General features: G+C 46.3%; 1 protein-coding gene across 6 annotated transcripts; it reads left to right on the top strand.

Annotated features, from left to right (window-relative positions):
* Nucleotides 1–191: 191 nt before the first annotated feature.
* Nucleotides 192–21,893, top strand: CD74 (CD74 molecule). 6 transcript variants are annotated; one of them, XR_014788425.1, is made up of 11 exons: nt 192–358; nt 7,297–7,472; nt 8,160–8,230; nt 11,748–11,810; nt 13,188–13,283; nt 14,605–14,674; nt 17,344–17,532; nt 18,304–18,375; nt 19,907–19,934; nt 20,733–20,803; nt 21,347–21,893. XR_014788425.1 is itself a non-coding variant. In XM_084839156.1 (10 exons), the coding sequence occupies exons 1-8, from the start codon at nt 312–314 to the stop codon at nt 18,360–18,362; spliced, it is 771 nt and encodes a 256-aa protein (XP_084695282.1). In that variant the 5' UTR covers nt 192–311; the 3' UTR covers nt 18,363–18,375; nt 19,907–19,934; nt 20,733–21,893. The 6 variants fall into 6 exon arrangements, 2 of the variants coding, with proteins under 2 accessions (XP_084695282.1, XP_084695281.1); XR_014788423.1 differs by having other exon boundaries at nt 20,733–21,283; XR_014788424.1 differs by lacking the exon at nt 19,907–19,934.
* Nucleotides 21,894–23,659: the final 1,766 nt, after the last annotated feature.

Raw genomic sequence — 23,659 nt, 5'->3', positions numbered from 1 at the left:
CATGAGGAGCTCTGCCTGCCAACTGGTGATGTCATTTGATTGTCCTATGAGATTTCTTCAAAACCTCAACCTGGAACAACGTAGCCCACTCTAAGACCTGCTAATGGCACTGGTGTGGGCGGAGGGAGGACGAGAGAGATTGAAGGGGCTTTCCAGTTATTTAAGCTGTGCAACTTTCACTTCCCACTACTGTGTTTCAAGAAGCTTCTGAAGGCTAGGACAGACTCCACTGCATCAGTGCTGGTGCCAGGTAGAACACCACCTCCTCCCACCACAGCAGCAGAGGTAGACCCCTGAGAAGACCCAACACCATGGAGGATGAGAGGAACAACCTTCTCCAGCCAGGACAGCCAGCACGGTACTTCTAAGTATTTGTGCTGTTTTTATTCCCCTCTATTTATCTTGCACTTTCAGTTATTTGCATGGGGTGGATCTACACCAGTGTGTCCCACCGTGACCTCTCCGCACCATGGAAAGGCACATGAGGCTGGAACAGGCAGAGAGATACATTGTAATTGCCTGGTCTTTCCAGGCAGGCTGCAGCAACACAGGAGGAGAGAAGTGGTGGGGATTTAAGTAGAACCCAGCTAGGTGGGCAGAAGCATTTTAGGACATGGTGGTTGGCTTCTAATCCCTCTGTAGAAAGGGAGCTGATGGGATAGTTTTGCCTCTGAAATGGGAACAGAGGTAGCATGGCAAAAGATTTGGTAAGCTAGAGGTGGGAAAAATAACTAAAGCTGCACACTTACCTGGGAGGTAGCCTGTTTGTGCACAGTGGGACATACTTCTGAGTAAACACAGATAGGGCTGCACTGCGCAGGTGATTCCTGTCTTGTCTGCTGTCTGTCATGTCCACAGAAAAAGAGGTGTATATCTGTGTGTTTCTTGCCCCTCAATTGTTTCATGCCCAACAGCCTGGTTTCATCATGTCTGTTGGCTTCAGTTGCATGCTCATTCCATGGTGTGCGTCTCAACCTATCGAGAAAAAAAATCATGCCATGGCGTTTGGTGCTTTGTAAGCCAGTGAGGTTGGGCAAAGCTACTTTATATTTCTCCTCATGCTGAATTTCAGGCTTTGCACACTTGCCCCCAAAAGCTATAGCCGCTTTTAGTTACGTGCTAGAACTGGCTGAATATTTGGGCTGTTTTTCATCCCTGAAGAGCAAAATATTATACAATTGTTGGGTTGTTGTTCAGTCGTTCAGTCGTGTCCGACTCTTCGTGACCCCATGGACCATAGCACGCCAGGCCTTCCTGTCCTGCGCTCTCTCCCGGAGCGTGCTCAAGTTCATATTCATTGCATCCGTGATGCTATCTAGCCATCTCATCCTCTGCCGTCCCCTTCTCCTTTTGCCTTCAGTCTTTCCCAGCATCAGGGTCTTTTCCAGGGAGTTTTCTCTTCGCATTAGGTGGCCAAAATATTGGAGCTTCAGCTTCATTATCTGTCCTTCCAATGAGCAGACAGGGTTGATTTCCTTTAGGATGGACTGATTTGACCTCCTTGCAGTCCAGGGGACTCGTAAGAGTCTTCTCCAGCACCACAGTTCGAAAGCATCAATTCTTCGGCGCTCAGCCTTCCTTATAGTCCAGCTCTCACAGCCATACATTACTACTGGGAAAACCTTAGCTTTGATTAGACGGACCTTTGTCGGCAAGGTGATGTCTCTGCTTCTTACTATGCTGTCTAGGTTGGCCATAGCTTTCCTCCCAAGGAGCAAGCGTCTTTTAATTTCATGGCTACAGTCACCGTCTGCGGTGATCTTGGAGCCCAAGAAAGTAAAATCTGTCACTGCTTCCATTTCTTCCCCTTCTATATGCCAGGAAGTGATGGGGCCAGATGCCATGATCTTCGTTTTTTTAATGTTGAGTTTCAAACCAGCTTTTGCACTCTCCTCTTTCACCCTCAACAAGAGGCTCTTGAGATCCTCTTCGCTTTCTGCCATTAGGGTGGTATCGTCTGCATATCGGAGGTTGTTGATAATTCTCCCAGCAATCTTAATTCCGACCTCTGATTCATCCAACCCGGCATTTCTCATGATGTACTCTGCATATAAGTTAAATAAGCAGGGTGACAATATGCAGCCTTGTCGTACTCCTTTCCCAATTTTGAACCAATCAGTTGTTCCATGTCTGGTTCTGACTGTTGCTTCTTGACCCTCATACAGGTTTCTCAGGAGACAGGTAAGGTGGTCTGGTACTCCCATCACTTTAAGAATTTGCCACAGTTTGTTGTGATCCACACAATCAAAGGCTTTAGCATAGTCAATGAAGCAGAAATAGATGTTTTTCTGGAATTCTCTTGCTTTCTCCATGATGCAGCGAATGTTGGCGATTTGATCTCTAGTTCCTCTGCCTCTTCTAAACCCAGCTTGTACTTCCGGTAGTTCTCGGTTCACATACTGCTGAAGCCTAGCTTGTAGGATTTTGAGCATCACCTTGCTGGCATGTGAAATGAACAATTGTTGGGTGGTCCCCCCAAATTAATTTCGCAACATCTCTGCAAGGTAGTTTAGGATAAGTTTCATAGATGAACAGGCATTTGAACCTGGGTTTCAAAACTCTCTAGCTCCTACACCACACCCATATTTATTACTGTGCCTCAGTTCTCTATTGTATGTTATCAGATTCTTTGGCTTCTAATTTTATATGGTGAATAATATTTTCTTAACATTAGTGTCCGTTTCGGGGAATCACGCCACTGTGGTGCTGGCAACTGGCCAAGCCAAACAGCCAGAGCCAATCAGATAATAGAGACATGATGACATCGAAGTTGCTAGGGAGAAGGGTGCTCAAACAGTTCGCATCTGTACTTATTTACAGATGGTTTGCCTGCAGCTAAAGAGCTAACATATACTGGAAATTGTGTTTTAAAAGCAACAAGCATTATGTTCTCCTTATGGATCAGATCCAGAACATTCTAAAGAGAATATCTTCAGCTTGTGCATTAAAGTTCTGAATTAACATGAGGGTTGTGGAGGAATCAATAGTAAGACTTTAGTGTTTTGTAGAATTAAGAAGGTGCTCTGAATAATTGGGCACTCATTTTTAAAAGCTAATTATTTTAATACAATCACTTACAAAACAATGTGGTCCATTGGCACTAGATTTCAAGAGACATTCCTTGAAGCACAAGAAGGAATGCCTCGGATGGATGGATGGATGGATGGATGGATGTCTTTTTTAAGCTGCTTTTCAGGGCGGCGCCTTCATAAAACAGAACACAGATGAGAACACAGTCAGGTACAAGATATAGCAGTCACAGCAGCAAGCAGGCAAAATACTTTGCAAAGTTGCTTTGAGCATACAAGCCAATTACAAATTCAGCTGAAGCAAGCTTAAAAAAGAAAGGTCTTTACTGTTCTCCTGAACACCTGTGCAGAAGAGGCGAGGCACAAATCATGTGCCACATCTATAGTGGAGCCTGCTGCTGCGTGAAACATGCATGCCTCATCTGAAGAATGCGTCTTTATTTCAAAATGGTTGCTTTAGTCATGTGCAAATTTATGCAGATTGGAACACTTAATTGAATCAAACTCATATGACTGATCAACTAAAATGTCTTAATCTAGTGACAGACCTAATAAATACACGTGACAATTACTGATGTAATAGCGGTGCAGTTAGGCAATTTTAGGTATAAACTACACGCTACATTAAATGCATAGCGTCTAGCTGATCCTCACATTTTTTACTTTAGTGTGAGCATGTGGGACCCTGATCGGGACCACTGCAGACAGGTAGGGGAGTTAAACCTTCCCACCCAGCCACTTCACCGCCTAAATTCACCCACCCACCCTGACGCGGGGACTAAAGAAAGACAAGAAAACCTCCATTGGCACACATGTTTTTCTTTCTTTTATCCCCATGCAGGAGCTGTGGAGGGCAGGAAATGGCTTAGATGGGAAGATTTAACCCCCAGTCCCACCCGTGATGATCTCAATCCGCATTGGAGCCCCATATGCTAACACTAAAGTAAAAAAAGAAGTTAGGATCAGTTACAAGCTGTGCATGTAATGGGGACTTAATGGTCTTGTGGGGCAGATCCCTTCTTTAGATTGTAAGATGTGTGTTACTTCACTAACTTCAAAACGTGGCAAGGCAGCCCTGCTGCATTTGGGGCCCCTCCTGCTCATTCTGCTGAGTGGGGCCCTGGACTGCGGCCCCAAAGTCCTGTCCTGATGGCACCACTGGCTGCAGGTCAAACTACCTGTTACAACAGACAGCTCATGCACGAATGCCTCTCTACCTCTCATAAGTTTTTGTAATGAGTAGCTGTGGTGGGTGGGAGTAGGAACTGAGCTAGGACCATGGCACAGAGAGGGGTTAACCCTTTTCCCTTGCACCATTTTGTTCCAAATGAACCCACTCCAGCTGCTATTTACCTCATTAGTTGCTGTTTTGTAATTTGTACGTTTTTATTAATGGGGCAAATAGCAGGTTTCAGCGGCAATTTTTATTGAGAAAATGGTGTGAGGAAAAGTGTTACTGACCCACCTGCCTGGCTACAGAGATGGAGATACATCCATATATCTCAGTCTGACATTCTCAAGACTAACCCACGCACTGTGAAAACTGAGAATCATTATAGAATCATTATTACAACCATGCAGTTTTTATCATTGGTTCTGGTAGACAAGAAAGACAGGGCAGCCTGTGTAGTTGAAAGCCCATCAGGCAAACATTTCTTCGCTTCTGCTCTCAAGTTCTGTCTACCTAGCTACATGTGATGTGACCAGTAAAACAGATAATGATTGGCTATACTTTGGGAATTTCCCCAAGGGGCTCTTCATTTGAGAGGGCAGATTTTTTTCTTTAGGAATGGACAGTGGATGCTGGTGTGCCAGTTTCAGTAGAGCTGTAAATAAACCCTGGATTTCAGTCAGAACCAGCCAGAATTCTACAGGAGCTATCCAAGCTGCTGCAGCTATTTTGGGGGCCAGGTCCAGCACCTTGGATAGCTACTTCAGAGTTCTGGCTGGTTCTGACTGAAACACAGAATGGATTTACAGCCCCACCGAAATCAGAGCCACCAGTCTCCAGTGCAAATAGAAATTGAATTGCTAAAGGGAATGGAGTCCCTGGAACAAGGGAGACAATCCTGACGAGCAAATGTGGGCTTCTTCCTTTCTGTCCCTTATTTTACTCAGGAATTAGTTTTACAACTGGGTGTATTTTATTTTTTTGCTTAACCCTTTTTTGCTTTTAACTATATTAGTGACTTCCAAACTGTATTCTGGGGGGCCATTTGGTTCCTCAGATATTTCTCTGGGAAGAGGAGACACCATAGCCAGTGGTGCCATCAAGGCAGGACTTTGAGGCTGATATCCAGGGCACTACCCAGCCAAGGCCAGGCCAAGATATTTTGCTGCCTGAAGCGAAGAACAAGGATGGCGCCCTTTCCCATTCCACGTACAAAAGCTGACTAGACTGACAGTTAAAGCTTCCTTCAACGCTGGTGATGGACAGCATCCTCTATAACACCTGAAGGCAGCAGACTAGCTTAGGGGGCTCAGGGCAGGCCCTGTGGCACACAGCTCTCTCCTCCATCGTGTTGCTGCTGCCTCTCAGCATCTGCCACCTGAGGCAACTGCCTCCTTCTGCCTAATGGTAGGGCCGGCCCTGCACCCAGCAGAATGAGCAGGAGAGCCCCCAAACACAGCAGGGCTGCCATGCCACATTTTACAGTTGGTGAAGTAAAACACATGAGCATCTGGTGGTGGTGGTGGTGGTGGTGCATAAGCCCTACTCTCAAATTCTGTCCGCCTAGCAATGCGTGATATCACCAGTAAAATAGATACTGATTGAGTACAACTTGGGAGTTTCCCCAAGCTGTCTGAAATTACTTAACTGCACCACTGGCCATAGCTCAGTAGTAAAGCACGTGCATGGCAGGTAAAAGGGGATGAGGAAAGCTCTCCGTGATTGAGACCCTGAACAGTCTTCACAGTTGAAATAGACAATCCTGGGCTAGAAGGACAAATAGTTGGACTTGGTATAAGGCAGCTTTCCATAATATCAGTAGGGTACACACTCAGTTCACAAAGGGTGCTGGTCAGGTCTGCTGGGGTCTCACCATTGCTCTGCATGAACTGAGCATCCACCCTGGATTGCACCTCACACTCCCCTGCAACTACATATTTTTAAGGACAGTCGGTAGCTGTGGTCATGTTGCCTCTAGAGGAACTTGTTGCTGTCCATCATCGACTCATCTTCTCATCTCAGGAGCCTCCAATAACCTTCTGAGGAACCCCAAAATTTCAAAACCACTATCTTAGGGCCAGGAGATCCATGAGCAGATCTCCCATATTTTTTTTAAAAAAAAACTAGTTTAAAGCATCTGCGAGGAGACAAAGGGTAGAATCCAACTAAAGACCTACTTAGAGTAGACCCATTGAAATGAATGGGACTTAAGTTGGTCGTGATTAACTTAGGTCCCATTCATTTAAATTGGTCTGTTCTAAGTAGGACTTTAATTCTATCCAGAGGAAGAGGCTTTTAACCTTCTATGCTATTTTCCCAATTTAGATCTTCTCCCCAGCTGCTATTTGCCCACAGAAGAAAACATACAGGTAGCCATATAGGTCAATGTAAGTTTGGGGAGAGAGTGAGTTAGATCAAGAAAATGAGGGTTGTGTGTGTATGTATGTATGTATGTAAAACTCCCCCCCCCCCCAGCACATGGCCGTGATCCACTCTGCCACTTCTTGCCATGGCTGTTTTTGGCTTTAAATAAAAATGCGGGAGATCCAATCACAGATTTCTCCTGCCATCTCACATGCTTTGGCTGTGAATAAAACAAGTCACAGCATTCAGTTTGTGTTACAAGCAGGAGATATGCTGCGCCTGAGTTATTTGCATAAATAAGTTCCTGCAGTTGATTTCAGACCTGATCTAACACAATGCACTCATGACTGCCCAGATGTGAGCCAGGCCAATGCAAGGCATTTTGCTGTCTGAGGCAAAATCTGATCCACCACCACCACCTCCAGAAGTGAACTAGACTGGCAGTTCAATTTTACTTCAACACTGGTGATGGGACAGCATTCTTCACCACACACAGGGGCAACAGACTGTTTTAGGGAGGGCAGGGCTGGCTGTTTGGTGTACACAACTCTGTCCTCCAACAGCAAGAAATGGCTGGGGAGTGGTCATTGCTACCCCCCTGCATTTGCTGCCTGAGGGGGTTGCTTCATTCTCCCTAATGGCAGGGCCAGTCCTGGATGCAAAGAAGCCAAGTGCAAAGAAGATGTTTGGATAATTGGGTGAGCACTGATATGCTTCTCTTGTATCTTGCAGGAGTTCTTGCAGTCGCGGAACTGCCTACAGTGCCTTTTCCATCCTGGTGGCCTTGCTGATTGCTGGCCAGGCAGTTACTGTCTACTTTGTATATCAGCATAACAACCAGATTTCGAAGCTGACCAAGAACACCCAGGATCTGCAACTGGAATCCCTGGCCAATAAACTCCCTCACAGTTAGTCGTTTTTTCACTTTATTTTTTTTTTTTAACTGCAGGGCATGATATTCTCTCTTACTTTGCATAAATCCATCTGAGCTTTGGCACTGTTTCTTGGAGGGGAATTTGGTGGTGGTGGTAAGATTTCGAAAGCAGTTTGTAATGGGGGAGGGTCTCATTTTCAAAGGAAACAAGCCAAAAGACCCACATGCCCTGCGGTCGGGGTGCTTCAGCTGTTTCCCTAGACTGCATCCAAGTGCAAAAAAAAGAAATTGTTCTCTTTGTTTGGCTCACATGATCAGTGAGGGAAACAATGCAGTATGGGTTGTTTCCCTCGCCCTCACACAAGCCACTCATGCAACTGGCGTTTACCTAATTACTTGCGCTGCGTCGTGGGTTGCCATGTCATCCAAAGCTGGCGCATGGCATGGCGGTGATAGCTTCTAACCCGCCCCACAACACCTACACCAAGCCATGGGTTGTGGGGTGGGTTGGAAGCCACCCCTGCTGTGCTGCAGGTAATTAGGTAACTGCTGGTCACGCAAGCTGCACATGTGGGGGCGGGGGAAACAACACATACCGCATTGTTTCCCCGGCTGATTGTGCAAATCCAGCCATTGACTCATCTGTGTGAGGGAAATGTCCTTGTGGGAGATTACATTTTGAACCTCCCTACATGTTTTACACCACTCTTTCCTCCCACAGAGACCAAGCCGGCTAACAATATGAAGATGGCCATGGTGAATATGATGCCCCTAGCCCTGAGAGACCCTGAGGTAAATATGACAGGATGTGTAGACAGGAGGTGTCAGGTTCGAATATTGCCTTGTTGTAACCTCACTTTTTGATCCATAAAATTTGCCCGCTACAACATCAAGACGGTACCAGGCAGGTATATAGGGGAAAACATTCACTGTTCTTCTGGATTTCCTTTCCTACCAGGCTGCTGGCACAAAAATAAGCTGTCCTGACAAAAGTATGAAGTATCCAGTTCTTAGGCCTCGCACCAGCTTTAGAAAGACATTTTAGGCTTTTGAGCAGCATTCCAGATGTGTTGGGACAGCAACTCCTATCAATGGCCATGCTGGCTGGGGATGATAGGAGTTGCGGTCTAACACATCTGGAGGGTACCAGATTGGGGAAGACTGCTCTTGAAACTGACTAGTCCAGCTTCAAATTAAGCTCTGAAGACAGATTCTTCCTAAAACAACGTTTTCAGAGCACAGAGAGCAAGCTGGCTCATCTAGGCCAGCTGACACGAATGAAGCAGGCAGCCCATTAGGCCGGCCCTGCTCTCAGCATGTTTTTGGTCACTTTGCAGGGCACAGGAATGGTTTGCCAATATTCCTTAGAGTTCTGGGGAGGAATTATCTGGGGAGGTGGTGGGCTCTCCCACACTGGAGGCCTTCAAGACGAGGCTGGACAGCCATTTGTCAGGGATGCTCTGACTTGGATTCCTGCATTGAACAGGGGGTTGGACTCGATGGCCTTGTAGGCCCCTTCCAACCCTACTATTCTATGATTCTATGATTCTGTTCAAAGGATGGTGACAAAGGTTACCAGCTGGTTTAAGGACATATGGGTGGAAGCCCTTGGTTGGAAGCTCTAGTTAATGGGCTAGATTCAGATTAACGTAATTAAAATCAATGGAATTGTATTTATTTATTTTATTTACAATATTTATATACCGCTCCATATCAGAAGATTTCAGAGCAGTGAACAACATGGTAAAATAATAAAACAGCAGGTTGAAAGAGTTAAAACATTTTTTAAAAAAAGACAAACCCCAACAAACTGGAATTTAACAAACCACGGCTGGTCATGCAAGGAAGGCCTCTTGAAATAACAACGTCTTCAGGAGGCGCCGGAAGGAACACAATGTTGGCGCCTGCCTGACGTCTAAAGGCAGGTAATTCCACAGGGAGGGGGCCACCACACTGAAGGCTCTTTTCCTGGTGGATTCCAACCAGGCCATGGGTCCATGTGGAACCACCAGGAACATGCCCTCCGATGACCTCAGTGACTGGGCAGGTTGGTAAAGAAGGAGGCGCTCTCTCAGGTATCCTGGTCCCAAGTTGTTTAGGGCTTTGTACGCTAGTACTAATACCTTAAACCTGGTCTGGTAGCGAATAGGCAGCCAGTGCAGTTCCCTCAGCGGAGGAATTACATGCTGAAAAGGGTCTGCTCCCAACAACAGCCGAGCTGCTGCATTCTGCACTAGCTCCAGCTTCTGGACCAGCCTTAAAGGCAGCCCCACATAGAGTGCATTGCAGTAATCCTGTCTTGAGGTTACTAATGCCTGTACCACCGTGGTCAAGCTGTCCAGGAGAGGCCGTAGCTGGCGAACCAGCCGAAGCGGGTAAAAGGCACTCCGAACTGCCGCAACCACTTGGACCTCCAGCGACAATGATGGATCTAGGAGTACCCCCAGACTACCGACCTGATCTTTCAGAGGGAGTGCAACCCCGTCCAGAATAGGCAATGAGCCTATCTCCCGGACCCAGGAACCACTCACCCACAGGGCTTTTGTCTTGCCAGGATTCAGCTTCAGTTTATTGGCCCTCATCCAGCTCATTACTGAGTTTAGGCACTGATCCAGGGCTTGCACAGCCTCTCCCGATTCAGATGTCACAGGGAGATAGAGCTGTGTGTCATCCGCATACTGATGGGACTTGCCTCCAAATCCCCTAACGAATGCTCCCAGCGGCTTCATGTAGATGTTAAACAACATTGGGGACAAGATGGTACCCTGCGGCACCCCATAGCTCAATTGCCAAGGGGCCGAGGAATAGTCACCCAATTTTACTCTCTCAAATCGGCCCCGTAGGTAGGAACGGAACTACTGTAACACAGTGCCTCCAGTACCCATCCCACGGAGTCGATCCAGGAGGATACCATGGTCGATGGTATCCAAAGCCGATGAGAGATAGAGCAGAATTAACAGAATTAGCGGAACTTAAATAATCATGACATCCAGTGTGGCGTAGTGGTTAGAGTGATGGATTGGGCCTCAGTAGACCTGGGTTCTAGTCCCCAGTCAGCCAGGAAGCTCACTGGGTGACTTTGGGCCAGTCACTGACTCTCAGCCTAACCTACCTCGCAGGGTTGTTGTGAGGATAAAATGGAGAGGAAGAGGATCACGTAAGCTGCCTTGGGTTCCTCAGAGGAAAAAAGGTGGGGAATAATAATAATAATAATAGTAATTATTAATTAAAATAAAAAATAGTAACTAATATTTACATTGACTTCAATGGGACCTAAGTGGAGCTAACTTGAATAACCAACCCAATGTATCAGGCTGCTACAGTATATGGAAGATGGCGGGGGGGCGTGGCAGGGGGGCACCAATTATAGGCTGTTTGGAATTGGGCAAAGGATCGAAGGAAGAGGAGGTGCAGTGCTGGCTCCAGAATTCTGGATGCCCATGAGCAAGGCAGCCTTATTGGGATCCCTGAAAGCGGCAGAGTGTGCAAACAGAGAGTTCCCCAACACTGCCTCTGCCTTTCCTGGATGCTCTTCCATAATGGAAAAGGTGCTGATGCTGAGGTTATGTTATGGGCCCTGCCTTTGCCAGCCTTAGGGACTGAGAAAGTGCTCATGCCCAATCTTACCTCCTCCTGGAGCTGTCCTTGAAGAGGTTTAGGTTTTGGAAATTCAGTCAGAGGAGTCCGCGGTGGAGTGGAGTTTCAAAAGTGGGCAGCTTTTGATCAGATGCTTACCACAAACACCCTACTTGATTTGTACATCGGAGTGATATTTGCTTCAATGCTAATTATTATGGCTAAGGGGAAAGATCAGGGTTTTAAAAACTACTTGCTGTGTCCAAGCTCATTCATTAGAGCTCTTGTCTGGTACACACTGATATCTCTTTTATAGCCATCTATCATGGCTTCCTCTAAAGAATCCTGAGAACTGTAGGCTGCTAAGAGAGCTGACAATATTCAGTTGGAGATCCCTAGACCACAGACCTAGACCACGCCTCGCAAAACTGCATTTCCCAGGACTAACCAGGGAAAGAGCACATGAATTCATGTTTGTTGTGTATATATGCTCTTAAGATGCAATCCTATGCATGTTTAGACAGAAAAAAAGTCCATGTTGGCCAGGGCATGCTGGGAGTTGTAGGACTTTTTTCTATCTAAATATGCATGGGATTGCGCCCTTAATGTCACTGTCCCCCTCAAAACTAGATGTATCCCTTCCCGTCCCTACTATAATAACTCAAGGGAAATTGAAGCTGATTCTAGATCTCACCTTTAGATTTGAACTTGCTTATTGTTATCTCTCCTGCAGTCTTTGGAGGAGGAAGCCAAGCTGACTAATAGCACTGAAGACCAAGTCAAACGCCTGCTCTTGGTAAGAGTCTCAACTTCTTTTTTTGCCTGTATGAAAGTGCATCGTAGCATGACTCAGGCTGCTGGGACTCAATCTGAAGTATGGATTCAAACTTCTGGAGGCAGAAGTTGAACTAGACACACCTGAGATTTGATACATCTAGGGAATTCTTCACATTCATAAGAATGGTTAAGGTGCCCCTGCTTTTGAGCCATAATATTTGTGTGTGTGTTGTTAGAAATCAGAACCAGCAGTGACCTGTGGCTGTAGATACAGTGTATATGGAGGAATCCATCCAAAGTGGGGAACCTTGAGGAAGGTGCCTGTGCATTGTTGCTCTTGGCGCACCAGTTTACACTGCTCAGTTGAACACCGGCTTTTTTCTTCAGCAGTGGGAGCCTGCCGCATCAGAAGCAACAGCACACACTTGCAGCTACATGTGCACTGCCTCCACAAATGTGCATACAAAATCTTTGGATCCTGTCCAGAGACCATAGTCTAAGCGCCATAACATTAATTGTGAAAAGTGCACGGTGCCGATGTGTAGATACTTTGAAAATCCTCCCCCACCTAAAGGAGGCAAATAAATGCTGCACAAATTAATTCTTCCAAATGACTTGGGGGGCAGGGGGGGGGGCGTGCATGCCAAACATTTTGATGGTCAGATATTTAGATAAACTGGGCTGCTCTTTCTATGGTACAATGCCGAGAAAGATGGATTGAGATAATAAGACCTTTTAGGTAACAAATGTTCGGACACTAGGAGTTTTTGTGCATGCTGTGAATAATTATTCTGATCCTTGCTTATCTTAGGTTCATGCTCTAGCTGCAGGTTATGACACTACAACCCATATGTTAGAAAGTGGGTTGTGCCAAATCCCTATAAAGTGGGGTGGGGTGAGCAATGTCAAGCACAGAAGGAGGAGGAAGGGATGCTGAATCCTTCTTCCTGTTTGCGTGTTCTCCCTGAAACCACTTTGGCCTAACTGGTTTTCTCCTGTGAAGAGTTACATCCAGACTTGGAACCCCATCAAAGCAGGGGAACAGCTGGGGGAAGCAGTTCTGTGGCAGAAACCATGGGTGGAGAGGTGAATGTTCAGCAATCCCTCCCACCTACACCATTTCCACTTTCCATCAGTACCCTGTCTTACAAGAATGTGATGGAAACCCAGTTCTAACATACGATTCTGCTACTGTCAGGTCTAGTGACCCTCACTGTTACTCCACCTGGTTGAATCTCTAAGATCAAGTAGTCCTTTCCATACACTACCAGTCCAGACTTGTCCTATCCTTTGAGCATAGTCTTAGCCTTGCTTCAGCAATATCGGTCTACACTAGGTGACCTCTTTCAAATCTTCCTGCAATATTTATTCTTTGCTAATATATATCTCCCAACAGCGTGGAAACCCAACCAGAAAGTTTCCTGAACTGAAGAACAGCTTCCTAGACAACATGAGTCAGCTGAGGACACACCTGGGTTATGAGGATTGGCAGGTAAGTGCTGCCATCATTCCTAGAAAGGCTGTTTTGAAGCCTCCTCTTTCTCTCCTGTCTTAAAGAGAATGGCGTATCTCCAATGGAGAGCTCTTGTGTGGTAGAAGTTCTTTCCATTTCACAGCAACATTTGCTCTCTGTCATCATGCTGTCTATTTCCTTGGGACCTATTACCATGGAAACCTAAGACTTTGTAAGGGATCTCAGCCCTTTTCTTCTTATGCTCAGGAGGTGATGGTGTACTGTGAAGGCAATTAGGAGGACATTAAGTCAGCAGACAATCAGGTGAAGAAAAATATGACAATAAGAACCTAGTAATCGGGGGGGGGGGAATAACATACTTTAGGGCATTTAAAACAATTGTTTATATATTTTTTCAAGCTTGTCACCCATGTGTTTTTTAAGCTCAGTAATATAGACAACGTAGAATATTACATTTCATAGCATTAACAAGTGAGCAGTATCTATTTTCTCTTCTCGGTAGGAAATATGCAATAGAATGTCAAGAGAGTTGAGGAGGTATACTACATATATCCACTGCAGTACTCAATGCCTTCTAGTTCATTTTTGGGTCGGGTTGCTCATGTGTAGGATTTGAAGAGGTCTCTGTTTCACTTGCTAGCCACCCAGGAATCTTGGAGCTGCGTTTGGGAACTGGCAGCAAAGTCTTAGATTTACTAGTGGAGTTAAAACTGGCTGAACCATATGGGAACCCTTTACACAATGGCTTACTATGTAGAGTGGTGTCCACACCACCAATGTAACATAGGGTGGATCTCACAATGATGATTTACCAGTTAGACAGGTGTAACTTTATGTTGGGCAGAGCTATGCTACTTACCTGGAGAAGGAGTTCCATGGCGGAGTGTCCACCACTTCCAAAGCCCTGCTGGCTCACAGCAGCTCAGCTGGCCAGTTGAAACCAATAAGAGGGCATTACCAGTGCCAGCTGTGGGGCAGATGTAGTTACAGGGCCTGTTTGGGTACCTGTTGGGGGAATGAGGGGGCCTGCAGATCCATGTCCTCCCCCAAGAAGCCTCCAGGCTGCTTCATTCTGGTCCCCAATGCCTGCAGAATGCTGCGGGTGGCTCAGCCATGGCAGCAGAGGTCTCCGCCACTGCTCTAGTGAGGCCTCTGCACATGCCCTCCTTCTCCCCGGACAGAAAGAGACATCTCAACCATACTGTGGGCCCCTCAGCACTCCTCACTGGGACCTAAGATTGCTCCCTCGATGTTTAAAATTATAATTATCCTGGTCTTTATTTTTCTTTAAACTAACTCATAGAGATGCCTTTTCTTAACAATATCTGGTCTCTTGCAGGCTTTTGAAACCTGGATGCACAAGTGGCTCCTCTTCCAATTGGCCCAAAATGAGAAAGCAGAAGGAAAAGGTATGTTAGGACTGCAGGGCAAATTGTCTGAACCTAAATGCTGGTTCTGTTGTATTCCAGCCAGATCACGACACGAAATTCTGTTTGTCACAGTTTTATGGCACTCCAAAAGACGTGCAGTTGGTTCAGGCAACAGAATAACCCACACTCAAGGGCTGAGCATCGGTTCAATGTGGGTTGTCGTTGAACCGTGGGTTGTTGAAACGTGGGTTATCATGCTGTCTGAACCCAGCTGTGCTAGCAAACTGTGGTTTGTTAACCATGATAAACCCATGAAGAGAACCCATGGACCGGGTTTGGACAATCAGTAGAGGAAAAGAAGCCACAGTGGCTTCTTTTCCCTTCCTCCTGCATACCACTCATGCGCCCGTCATTTCCCTAATTCCAAACCACCTCACAACATATTTCAGAAAGCAGTAGCTCCAGATGGCTGCTGAAGGGTGGTGCCAGAACACATGGCCCATTTGGGTACAATTAACGGATCAGCACCATTTTATTTTAAACACACAGGACAATGATCCAGCCAGTTGAAAAGTCCCTTTTGGTGTAAATGGAAGAGTTAAAAAATCTGCTTGAGTCTCCTCCCTTGTAATCAATGGGACTTCATAATATCGTAACAACGTATTAGAGTTATTTTGGCTCATCTCATCAGCCTTCGCTGCCCTGATTCCTCTGGGCCCTGTTCAAAGTGTAGGTGATGAGCATAGGCAGCTCTATATTTGGGGCAAATGGGGCAGTGACCCCCCCCCCCGCCTGTCCCCCACCCACTTGTGGCAGAGAGATCCCCCGTGAGCAGGTACATTTGCTCCAGTGTGCACCTGACAAGTGCCACATATGAACTTCTATTGTCCTCTACCAGCTCCATCAGCCCCAGTGGGCTCCAGCTGCCAACGGTGATGACCTTTATATGGCCTGGGCCCAGGGTATATCCACAGTAACATTTCCTCCCATGTTGGCCTTTATGTCCTTTGGGATCTGCTCTGTGGAGTCAATGCTCTGGGTTCCCACCTAATGGGAGAACTTGTGGGGCTAAGAATAAGGCTGTCTCAGTGATGGCACTGCAGCTGTTGAATTCATCATGCAGAGAGGCCTTGCAGCAACCTATGCATCTTGAGTCTAAATATAGAGTGTTTTTATATTGTTGTTTGTTCCATATCTTAGTTACTTTTAAAACAAATTGTACATCACTGTGGGTGTCTTTTGGGGTTAAAAGATTATTAATGCGGAATTAAAATGAATGTCTTTTGTAGCAGAGGATGCAGAAAATCCCCCAGCTTATTATACATGTTGCAATATTGGTAATTTTGCTACTGCACCATGCTTAATGTTGGGAACAGCTTGAGCCCAAATCCATTTGCTATCTCTTCCAAGGAGACACGACTGCAAAGGGGCACTCTGCTGATCTGAAATTGAGCATTGGTAGGCTGATGAGCTCTTTGTGCTATATGGAACCACTGGTTTTTGAGTCTCTCTCCGCTCATCACAGCATAAAAGAAGAAAAACATAGTCAGGGAAATCACAAGCCTGAACAATGCACTCAAACGGATTGGCAGAGGGCAATTCATTGAAAGCTGCAATTATCTGAGCCAGAGGATGTACCCGTGAGGATGGAAGGAATACTTGTTTGAATTAAGACTCACTTCCAAGATAGACAGATAGACAGATACTCACTGAAACATCTTAATAAGTTCAGCAGCCCCCACCCCCCACCCTGCAGCCCCACAGGACTTATTAAAGATCCTGAACTTGGACATCAACATGGCCAACAACTTTTCTGTACCAAATTTGGGCACAAACATAACATTTCAAAAGAATGATTCCTACATCTGTGATTTCAATGGTTTCTGGAATGAAAGCCTGAAGCTGAAATTTTCATACCAATTAGCCACTCAGCAGTGGTCGGACACATCCCCATTAGCAGAATTTATATTAATACTGCCTCTATTAAGCAGTACTCATTAGCATTTGCTCTCATTAGGCTAAATGGGTTCCCTGGGAGTCATCCCAATAAAATAGCTGTCCTAATTAAACTGGTATATTGTTACAAAAAGCATTCTTTCCTTACCCCTCTCCTCTCCCATGGTGCAACCACAATGGAACAGCCCATTTTTATATTATCCATTCAGTCAAATCCAAAGGTAATGCTTTTCCTGGACCAATCTATTTCAAGCTGCTTGTGTGTGGAGTAAAGTTGGGAGAGAAGGTTGTGTGCTTGAACGCACCCTGCCCCATCTGACATACTCTCTGCATGCAGAAAAATAGCTGGGCAGGGAGAATGCACTGTTGAACTCTTCTCCCTGACATGCTAGTTGTCTATGTGCAGGGAGTATATAGTCCTGCGGTGCAGGAAAAGCTTCACATCTGGTTCTTGCTGCATCTATAAACCAGCCATTTGTTTCACTGGGTGCTCTACGTCAAGATTGGGGAAACTGTGGGCCTCCAGATGGAGCATCCTAGAAAACTGTCCATGTTGGCTGGGACTGATGGGCGCTCGATTCCCACAGCACCTGGTGGGACTCAGGTTCCACACCCCTGCACTACATGCACCTTCTTCCTGCATTGCACTTGGATAAGGGAGCTGTCTGTAGTCATTTACGAGTGCATTAAAGGGCGCTGACAGTGGCAAGCTGTCGACTGCACACACTCAATTTCCTCATTCTTTTTTTAAGTGAAGACCCAATGCCAGCAAGAAGAGTGTACTAAGGGGGTCCACCCTGGAAGATTCTGTGCCCAGTGTGATGGGAATGGCGACTATCTGCCTAAGCAATGCCACGGCAGCACTGGGTATTGCTGGTGTGTCTACAAAAATGGCACAATGATTGAGGGCACTAAAGTCCGTGGACATCTGGACTGCACTGGTAAAGAGCTTGTTTGTGCTGTCAAGGGGAAAGGGGTGAATAGGCACTGAGATGTTCTTTGCATTCATGGGGAAGCTGGCTTATCAATAGTTAAGGGGGCACTGGGTTGGATCCAACTAACACAAGAATGGAATTCCACTGGAGCTATAGGACTTCCCTGTCCTCTCCTCTCCCCTGCAGCCCCCCACGTTTGCCCCAAATATGCTCCACAGCTCCCCAATCCTGCATCACAGATTTGGGGGGCATGCATGAGGGGCTGTAGGGGGGAGTGGGACATCCATCCTACCAGCAGTTCCCTCCTTCTTGACGGAACAATGCAATTGGATACAACCCAATGTCTTTAATGTCTTCAGTTGTGTCATTATGATTATAGTGTTGTCGTCTCAAAAAAGAAAATTTGTGCAATTAGCCGCAGCCTCTGCAAAAGAGGCCTCCTTAAATAATTCCATCAGTATCTCTACCTGCCACTAGTACACACTTTTCAGCTGAATGGACCAAAGATGTGACTCAGCGAGTGCCTGCTTGACAGATTTCAAATGACTTTTCCATCTACGAGCTGTGGAACATATACCCAAATATTCATAAATTTGTTGATGACTAAAGACTTGCGTAGATTAAAAATTGAAGCGCAGCAAAAACAAACAGTTGCTGCTGAATATGAAAGCACAACTGGTAATAGGAAACTTCCTAGAGGTGGTGAGGAGGGAGACAAAGGGCTCTCCTAGGACACTGGAAAGCACTGACCCTTGCCCTCTCCCCCTCTCTCTGCAGGAAAGGGGAAAACTCTGGATCCTGAGAATGTGACCTCTTCGGGGCTGGAGCTCATCTAGTGGAAGACTCAAGGTAATGTAACAGCTGTGCAGGATCAGACCAAAGGCCTATTGCAGGGGCAGGCAATGCACTGCACTTGCAAACAGCTCCCCTGCGCCTGCAAAGTGCCCTACTCATACCTGGGATGTATTTTATGTTGTTATCCCGTGGCTGGGAGTGAAGCACTGGTCTCAAGCGGCCTGCCCTCTTTATTCCCAGAACGCCTCTGGGGCTCATTCTTAGGGAGTAAAGACGGCAGGGGCCTAAGGCCGGAGCTTTGCTTCGAGGTACTCTCAGGCGCCTGGAAAAAAGGGCCCCCAGCGCTACTGCCTGGTAGCTGGGGGGGCTCAGGGATGGCAGCGGGAGGCTGGGGGTGGGAAGAGGAAGCAGGGAGACCGGTGCTGGGGTTGGAAGAGCTGTGGAGAGCAATGGGGCAGGTTACGGAGGCCTGCGTGGTGCCCCGACGGGGGGAGAAAGCGGGAAGGGTGTGCACGTTTGTGTGTGAGAGAGTAAGGCTGAGTGTTGGGGGATGATCCTTAAAAAGAGAGTAACGAGGGACTGGGCTGAGTGGTCCTTGTGTCCCGGGAGTGTGAGGTGAGAAGATCTTGTGTGCTGGGAGTGCGGCGCGAGAGAGTTTGGGGTTGGGCGGTTTGATCCTGAATGAGAGGAGTGGGTTTGTGTTTTTGGATTGTCTCTACCTCTGCCACATATTCAGGATATTGGGCTTATTAGTAGTCTTATAACATAACCAGTTTGCCTTTCTGTGAAATGGGTGTTTTGTAACTGGCTGTGGCCATCATGGCAGCCATTTTATGATTGGGCAACCTGCCCCATGGCAGCCATTTTGTGATGGCAGCCATGACACTTTTCCCAAATGTGTCCACAAGCCCATATGTTTTAGAGACCCCTGGCCTATCTAGACCAGTAGTATCCCGTTTCCCACAGCAGTCAAGCAGTTGTCTCTGGAAAATCCACAAGTAGGACAATCGCCCTAGTAACTGGTGTTATTCAGTAGCCTGCTGCCTCTGATCTTGGATCTTGCATACACTCACCATGACAAGTAGCCATTGATAGGCTTATCCTCCATGAAAGGAGCTGGATTAGGTCATGATGGCCTAGGAATGCATTTTGAAGGCACCTTGCAGTTCAGTGCTGGTGCTGTCACCTAAATATACAAAAAATCTTGTGAAATTCAGATGGCCTTTTTCATAGTTTCAGAAATGTTATTCACCTACATAGATTGCATGGGCCTCATGGATCCTGTAGTTACCCCTTATGTAAACAGACAAGTGCTGACTGGGGACCAATATGGCATGAAATTACAGGTGCTGGTGGATTGTAGAAGCTGGATGTACCTATGATGCACACCCAAATTCTTTCAAACTTCTGGCATGGAGACATTCTTTGGGTATCAAAGGCAGAGTGTATGGGGAACAGGACGAAGGGTATAAAAGCTAAACGGGGCACATCCCCACTGTAAAATGTGTTTATTTTGCCACACTTGCTAAAATTGCACTATCTATTCTAAATCTGAATATTCTGGTTTTTGCTTATTTTTATATAGAAAAGCACCATTAGCTGGCAGGGGAAAGGTAAGAGGATGTTTCAGTACACAATAGGTGATCTTTACTGGAATAATCCATAGAGCAAGGATGTAGAACTGTTTTGGGGTGGGGTGGCCCCCTCACAGGCCAGATGACATCAGGGGTATGTTACCCCCTTTTCTCGGTGCTGGAAGGAATCATGGAATGGCGCCTCCCCCCAGCACAGAGACCCAGGCCATCCCACAGCAGGGATGCGGGGCAGCCTGGGCCTTGGGACGCGTCCATGCAGGGAAGAGCAGTCACTGTCCCCAGCAAGGGCAGCCCCTCTCCCCGGCACAGGCAAGTCCCATTGCTCCTGCCCCTGACTGGAGATAGCAAGGATGATGGCTGGTAGGTGTTGGGATTCACCCACGCCAGGGTGAGTGACCCTTCGTCCCCACTGCGATCTCCAATCTGAGATCTCTCATCCCTGCTGAGATTGGGGATAACAGCTGGTGGGGCAGAGATGCCAGAAGAGATGCCCTCTGAGGAGATTCCTCCAGGGGGTGGGGCTAGAGCCCAAGCCCCGCCCCCTGGAGGAACACCAAGAGCTGCAAGGGCCAGATTGGACTGCTGCACTGCAGGTTCTGCACCAGTCCTGGATATTACTCCGGCATATAAAATCACACTTTGTGATGGTGAAACATTCCCATCCATCTCTCTCTCTCAAAAAAAAGGGGGGGGGGTCATCGCTAACCTTGCATGGCATGGTGAAAAACTGTTTTGTTTAACTTTCCATTAACAGGAAACATTTCTGGGTTTATATTAGCTATCATTCACCTGTCTTTCTTTCTCTTATTTCCTTAGAAAATGCCCAACCAAGGAGCCACATCAGCTCAAGAAGCTCAGCTTATCTTCTCCAGCTTGCGCTAGTTTCTGCCATGCTTCTGTATTGATTTCTTGAATTAGATTAGCAGCAACCACTTCTAAATTCCTAGGCTTAAGCATTATCCTTAATGGAAGGGGGGAAAGGGAATTGATTACATATCATTGCCTGCTGAGCTCAGTCCTGAATTACCTTTTCAAAGGAGTAACTCTTGTCTGACCAAGGCTTCAACAGTAAAAGGTTCTGAGCGAGAGAGGGTGTTTTCCTTAATATTCAGCTCATGGAGAGAGGATCATTTTGGCTGACTAAAGCCGGCAGCAATGTTTGTAGCTAACAGGCTACATGAGTAGCAGAGCATTCACTGTAACCTTTCCACAACAATGGCACTGATAGTACAACATCTTCTGCGAGGCGAGTTGTTTCCCCTCAAACAGGGCATAAAAAATATATACTCTTATTCAGTCTGTCTCCATTTGACTGCTCCTGATTTTAAACCAGCCCTACAAGAGACAGGACAGGCCTGCAATCCTCTGCATGTTTAGACAGAAAAACATCCTACAACTCCCAGCATGCTCCAGCCAGCCATGCTGGCTAGGGCATGCTGGGAGTTATAGGACTTTTCTGTCTAAACATGCATAGGATTATAGCCTGTTATTGGCATGAATGAACAGCCTCCAGATGGAAAGAGATATTACTTATGTAAGGCTTAAAGATGATACAGACAGATTCTATACTTATGTGAATCCAGGACACCCAGGCTCTGTTCCCTGTGGAGTTGGTTGCATAGCTATGACAATGCCAGCTAAGCCTAGGGTCTGCTTTAAGGGCATTTCTTAGATAAAAATAGCAGAGCTACAGGTAAGGCTATCAACATTAATCAAGACAAAGTATAGGCTTCTTCTTTCTCATCTAAAGTGGTAATATGTTTCTTCAGTTAGGTAAGCAAATAGCATGTGGTTTATTAATATACTGCTAGAAAAGGATGCTTTGACAGTACTATGCCAAATTGTAGCCGGTAGCATGCTAATTATGTATTTTCTAATTATGTATGTTGCTTGAATGTATAAGAGTTGTTAACAAAATCACCAAGGTGATGATTTTAATTTCAAGCTTTTGAAAAATAAAAATAACCCACTAATGAAGCACTCTTGTCCATTGGATTGATTGACCCGTTATCACTCCAGCAGCGTTCCAGAACATTCTTTGCAAAATTACTTGTGGCTTAAAGGAAACGTTCCCTCAAATTCATTCATTCATTCCACTCAATGACATACAAGTACAACTATTAATCCCTACCACAAGCACAGTGGTACCGTTAAAAAATATAATTTGTCCTAAAGTGAAGAAAATTAATTTTTAAAATGTATTTTAAGCCACCTTTAAAGGTACAACCCTCTAGCCCACTGTGACCAAGTTGTGTGACACTTTGCAGATAAAAATTGATCATATCCATGCTGACTTGGATGCCATAATTGATACAGGTGTGGTGGATGAAACTTTGCCCCCGATTGTCCAGTTACGATGGATACTTTTCCATTTGTACAGCCTAAGAAAGTGGACAGGACCCCTGGAGAAGTGTGGCTTACCACTTAGGTGCTGCACCCCTGCCTTTCCTGTCTTAGAAAAGCAGCTGCCGGGGTGTGGGGGCATGGTTACGCATGCCTTAGTTACATCCGTTAGTTCTACTGGAATGTGCTCTACACGTAGCTGCTTTCAGAAACTTCAGCTGGTCCAGAATGCTGAAGCCAAACCATTGACTGGGGCCGGCTACAGGGAGCATGTGACTCCTTTGTTACAGCTGCTTCACTGGCTACTGGTCTGTTTCTGGGCAGACTTCAAAGTGCTGCGTATGACCTATAAAGCCCTATACAGCTTGGGACCAGGCTACCTGAAAGACTGCCTTCTCCCATAAGAGCCTGCTTGGGTCTTAAGACCTTCTTTCGAGACCACCGCCTTCCGAGATGTGTTTGGTGGCGATGTGAAGGAGGGTCTTCTCAGTGGCCATTCCCAGGTTCAGGAAATTCTCTACCAAACTTGACACAAGGCAGGAATTGTCAGAAATGATTGGTCTCTTCAAGAGTGGCTTCACTACTGCTTCCTTTAAGCTAGTGGGAACCACCACCTATTTAATTTATTTATTTATTTATTTCATTTCTATACCGCCCAATAGCCAAAGCTCTCTCTCACCTCCCTCAAGAAAGCCTTAATCACCTTTGAGGTCCAAGCATCCAGCCCAGCCCTGGCTCCTTTCACAATCAAGATGAGCAACAGTCCAGAGAACAAGGGGGGGGGGTCCTCAGTCCTCAAAGTATTTTGTCCATGTCCTCAGACTGTGCAAACTGAAAGGTAACCATAATAACATTAGAAGGTCCACTAGTACAATACACTCTGTGAAAATAATGGTTTCTGAGTCAGCATGGATGTGAGCAACCTCATCTGGAAGATGTTCAGATCCATGCAGATCACCTAGGGAGGAAGCACGTTCATCTTCATCCTGGTGCACTGGGTGGGGAGTTTTAAACTTCCCTGCCCAGTGCATGATGATGGGGATACTGACCATTCTGCAGCTCAGCCCTTATCCCACGTGCACCAGGACTGAAGTAAAGAGTGGGGCTTATCCACGGCTCAGTGGAGATCTCTGATTAGAGATAAGAATGGTTGCAGCAAATTAATTAAGTTAATTTTCAGAGGCCAAACTAAGGTAAAAAAGTGGCTGCTGCTCACAAAATGGCCTCTGCTCAGGTCCAACCCACCCACGAGGTGGGGTGAATTCCCTCTGACAGAGTGGGAGAAATGTCTAACTGCATGCTCCCTCCCTACAAAGAGAGCTCCCAGCTGCCACTTCACTCCAGTGAGGTGATACTACACCAGGTGCTCTGGAGAGCCCTGTCAGTTGCTCACCTCCTAC

Source organism: Heloderma suspectum, chromosome 2 (genome assembly GCF_057233095.1).
Source record: "Heloderma suspectum isolate Gila_16-S chromosome 2, 16-S_ref, whole genome shotgun sequence".
NCBI classification, from domain to species: domain Eukaryota; kingdom Metazoa; phylum Chordata; class Lepidosauria; order Squamata; family Helodermatidae; genus Heloderma; species Heloderma suspectum.
Note: the sequence above shows the minus strand (reverse complement) of the source record. Positions and strands in the feature narration are given on the sequence as shown.